Consider the following 5,000-nt stretch of genomic DNA (forward strand, 5'->3'; position numbering starts at 1 on the left):
ACATGCTTTTATATTGCTACTGTACGTTGGCCTCCTACCCATGCTGCAGGAACATGCTTTTATATTGCTACGTTGGCTGCTCATACTGCAGGAACATGCTTTTACAGTATATTGCTACTGTACGTTGGCCTCCTACCCATGCTGCAGGAACATGCTTTTATATTGCTATGTTGGCCTCCTACCCATGCTGCAGGAACATGCTTTTATATTGCTACGTTGGCCGCTCAAGCTGCAGGAACATGCTTTTATATTGCTACGTTGGCCTCTCACGCTGCAGGAACATGCTTTTATATTGCTACATTGGCCTCCAGCGACCGCATGAGGTGAAGGAAAAGAGATTAAAAAACTCTCCAGCCCAACAGTCTTGGCGTAAACATGTCCGGGATAATGACACGTCCTGGCTGAACTGTTGGAAATGCCCGCCCATTCTTCTACACTGGGGTGTGTTTCCCAAAACCATAGTTGCTGACCTGTTACCAACTTAGTTGGTTGGCACTGGGAAATTGCACTGCAACCAACAAAGTTGCTAACTTAGTTAGCCACTATGGTTTTGGGAAACATGTCCCTGGTCATCATACTGCCCCCTCCCACCCTCTCTAATGACCACACTGGCAATACAAGTACACTAATAATGACACTAATAACTCTAATAATAATGAGAAGTTACAATAATAAAGCACTGAAATCTGTGTCTTCTGATCATCTGTAATGAGATTTCACAGTCATTTTGTCCTGCAACCCAGGATCAGTCTCTGAGACTGCCTCTCCCTCTCTCTCTCTCTCTCTCTCTCTCTCTCTCTCAACTCAATTAAATTCAATTGAGCTTTATTGGCATGATAATTTGAATTGTAACATCATGCATCATACAGTGCTGTAACAGTGGAACAGCAGGACTACGAGGAGAGATCTATGGAAAGCATCTATACTGTATATCTTGCTGCGACTCATGCGTTCATTTGTTCCTCTCCAAATAGTATTCTTAGACTTTGATCCGTAAAGTTTTGGAGGTCTGGGTGCATTTCTCTGAATTTAGGAAATAATTGATCTCGTATTTCTTTCCATTGGGAGCATACAGCCAAGAAGTAAAGCTCTGTTTCTATGGCACCTTGGTTGCAATTGGTGCACAGCCTGTCTTCTCTGGGCAGCCAGGTTTGCCTGTGTCTGACTCTGCCCTTCTCAATAGCCAGACTGCGATTGCTTAGTCTGTACCTGGTCAGGGTTTTTCTCTGTCTAGTATCAGTGACTGTGGATAGGTAGTCTGCCACAGTGTACTCTCTGTTTAGGGCCAAATAACATTGAAGTTTTTGTTGTTTCAGTCCAATATACAGTAATTAATTAATTGTAATTATGTAATTTTCTCTCTCTCTCTCCCTTTCTTCTCCCTCCCCCCTCTCTCTCTCTCTCCCTCTCTCTCTCTCTCTCTCTCTCCCTCTTTCTCGCTGGCAGCCAATGTTCTCGATGGCCCCTAGCCTGGCCACCAATGCCACGGCCGCTGCTGCGTTTAACCCATACCTGGGTCCCGTGTCGCCCGGCCTCATGCCCACGGACATCATGCCCAGCACGCCTGTCCTGGTGACCAGCAGTCCCAACGTCCAGGTGCCCGCTGCTGCCGCCGCCGCCGCCGCTCAGAAGCTGATGAGGACGGACCGCCTGGAGGTACAGTGTGCACATCCCACAATGCACTCTGCTAGAGTTCAGCCTACCACGGGGTGCAGTAGCAGTCTCTGTCAACATATTCCGGTCTGACTGTGATAAGGCTATTAGGCAGAGGGGGGAAAAAAACAATATAAGCAGCTGAAATCAGCTGCTAAAATCACAAAGCTAATGCTATGTTTACACATGTGCTGCGAGCAAGCTAATGCTACATGTGCTGCGAGCAAGCTAATGCTACATGTGGTGAAAGCAAGCTAATGCTATGTTTACACATGTGCTGCGAGCAAGCTAATGCTACATGTGGTGAAAGCAAGCTAATGCTACATGTGCTGCGAGCAAGCTAATGCTACATGTGGTGAAAGCAAGCTAATGCTATGTTTACACATGTGCTGTGAGCAAGCTAATGTTACATGTGCTGCAAGCAAGCTAATGCTATGTTTACACATGTGCTGCGAGCAAGCTAATGCTACATGTGCTGTGCAAAACCCTGGGGAGATGAGCTAAGCTCAGGTTGGACTTCATCCCATCCAGTCAGAAGACATCTGAGAGCTGAAACTGAAATTGCTAAAAATTTAGGAAGAGTTACTGATTTTATGTATGTTTGTGTGGCCAAAATGTTACTTGGAAAATGCTCAAACGCTGAATAGTGAAGATATTATCTAAGCTTCAGCCTTTTCAGATGATTTACAATGAGGACTCTAGCACAAAAGCTCCTTCCTCACAAAGCGTTTTTTGCTGTCTGATTTTTGTAATTTAGTGTTAAAGCCAAAGACAATAGCACATTGTTTTTTTCACATCATCTACAAATCATTTGAACTCGTTGCCTGCTCAGCTGCCTAAATCAAAGAGGCCCTCTGAGAGCTTGGCTCTAACACTTCTTATTTGTTCATTTTAATTAGTATTAAACACACAGATGTCGGTTACAGTATATCCCCCTCTATTAACATAATATCCTCATTAACCAGACTAGGGCAGAGAGCTACACGCTAATCAGCATATCTCAGCGCAGACTTGAGATACACACAGCCCTCTTCCATTCTCACTAATAAAACTAAGATTGTCCTGTTACAAGAGGCTTTGCATCAGGCAGCCAGCACCTATGTAATGTGAGTGTAATCACTCCACGTGTGCTAGACCTCTCTTATGCCTTTTCCACCAGCGCCGCTCTGGTTGTAGTTCGGAGGTCAGTGCTTGTGCCAGTTCGGTGTTGGTTCTACATGCCCACTTTAGAAGAACCAGCTTGCTTTTTCATGGACTGCCGCAGAGAGGAGCAAGGTCGTGTAGCCTAGTCAAAGTCGTGTAGTCAAGGTCGTGTACCAGAGAGGAGCAAGGTTGTGTAGCCTAGTCAAGGTTGTGTAGCCTAGTCAAGGTCGTGTACCAGAGAGGAGCAAGGTCGTGTAGCCTAGTCAAGGTCGTGTACCAGAGAGGAGCAAGGTCGTGTAGCCTAGTCACTGGGCGCCAGAGAGGAGCAAGGTCGTGTAGCCTAGTCAAGGTCGTGTAGCCTGGTCAAGGTCGTGTAGCCTAGTCACTGGGCGCCAGAGAGGAGCAAGGTCGTGTAGCCTAGTCAAGGTCGTGTAGCCTGGTCACTCTGCGCCAGAGAGGAGCAAGGTCGCGTAGCCGAGTCACTGCAACCAAAACGTTTATCCTAAAGTTTAAACATGAGTTAGCTAGCGGTTGGCAAATTGAATAACAATATGCGTGGTACATAAGCATAAGCTAAAGTTAGCATACACAGTGTTATAGCCTACAAATAAAATGTTAGAGTAGTATTAATATGTATGTTATATTAATAAATTATGATTTGGTCTCTGCTGAAACCAGGGGGGGGTGGAACCAAGGGAGGATGATGCAGAGGAGAACGACAGAACTGTCTTGCCATAGGACTCTTATCATAGTTAATACACTATTAATACACTATTAAATCAGACTTATCATAGTTAATACACTATTAATACACTATTAAATCAGACTCTTATCATAGTTAATACACTATTAAATCAGACTCTTATCATAGGTAATAAACTATTAAATCAGACTCTTATCATAGGTAATACACTATTAATAAACTATTAAATCTTATCATAGGTAATAAACTATTAAATCAGACTCTTATCATAGGTAATACACTATTAAATCAGACTCTTATCATAGGTAATAGGTAATAAACTATTAAATCAGAGTCTTATCATAGGTAATAAACTATTAAATCAGACTCTTATCATAGGTAATAAACTATTAAATCAGAGTCTTGTCATAATAAACTATTAAATCAGAGTCTTGCCATAGGTAATAAACTATTAAATTAGAGTCTTGTCATAATAAACTATTAAATCAGAGTCTTGTCATAATAAACTATTAAATCAGAGTCTTGCCATAGGTAATAAACTATTAAATTAGAGTGTTGTAATAATAAACTATTAAATCAGTCTTGTCATAGGTAATAAACTATTAAATTAGAGTCTTGCCATAGATAATAAACTATTAAATCAGAGTCTTGCGATAGGTAATTTAATAAACTATTAAAGCATTGTCATTGGGCATATCCCATAATTTCATTGTTCAAAACATCAGCAAGAGTAAGCTAGCCTAAGCTACGCTGTAACCATATTATTTGAAACGAACAAACAAACAATAATAGCCTATATAAACAAAGCAACTGACTTGCAATGCATGCTGGGAAGCAAACATCATCATGTCTTCAGTATGTTACATAAACAAGGTGCAAAAAATAGCTTCTATGACGTTAGTTATAATAAGGGTCCTCCAAAGCTTTTTTTTCATTATAAAATATGTGTGTGTGTGTGTGTGTGTGTATGTGTGTGTGTGTGTGTGTGTTTAGGCCATATTAAGGGCTGGGAATGTAACATTTAGCGAAGCCTGCACCCCTTTAACAAGTCCACTTAACACTTACCCTTACATCAGCCAGTGGAAAAAGTCAGAATTGTCAAGTCAAATACGTTGTTGATGTTTTAGAGCTGAAGTGGATTGGACCTGGGGAAAAAACATCTATAGGGGAGCACACTGTGAGCGTTCATATTTTTTCTCTCTGAAAGGTTACAAAAATTTCACAGAAAAATCGCAATTTTGAATATTGTATGTGCATATAATCATATGTTATTCTTAAGCTCACTAGCAGTTACTCATAATAATGTGTTCAGACTAGAAATGGTCAGTTTGAAAGCAGTTAGCGAACGCTCTTAGCCTTCTCCAGTTCAGATTCATTCTAGCCTAATTTGCCTGGAAATGAGTTTGCTATAAATACCCTGCACCATTTTTAGCTGCTTGCATGGGTCTCATTCAAAAGCAATGGAGCATTATTATTGCGCCCGGACATTCAAACTATCAGG

At 41.6% G+C, this 5,000-nt stretch overlaps 1 protein-coding gene across 9 annotated transcripts in view; it reads left to right on the forward strand.

Moving 5' to 3' along the window:
- The window catches only part of LOC121683251 (muscleblind-like protein 1), a 96,860-nt gene that overhangs the window by 75,517 nt on the left and 16,343 nt on the right, over positions 1 to 5,000 (forward strand). For all 9 annotated transcript variants that reach the window (XM_042062799.1, XM_042062802.1, XM_042062798.1 and 6 more), the window contains one exon: positions 1,447 to 1,656. In XM_042062799.1, the coding sequence (XP_041918733.1) occupies positions 1,447 to 1,656 (210 nt within the window). The remainder of the gene's footprint in view (positions 1 to 1,446; positions 1,657 to 5,000) is intronic.

This window comes from Alosa sapidissima, chromosome 15, assembly GCF_018492685.1.
Source record: "Alosa sapidissima isolate fAloSap1 chromosome 15, fAloSap1.pri, whole genome shotgun sequence".
NCBI classification, from domain to species: Eukaryota; Metazoa; Chordata; class Actinopteri; order Clupeiformes; family Clupeidae; genus Alosa; species Alosa sapidissima.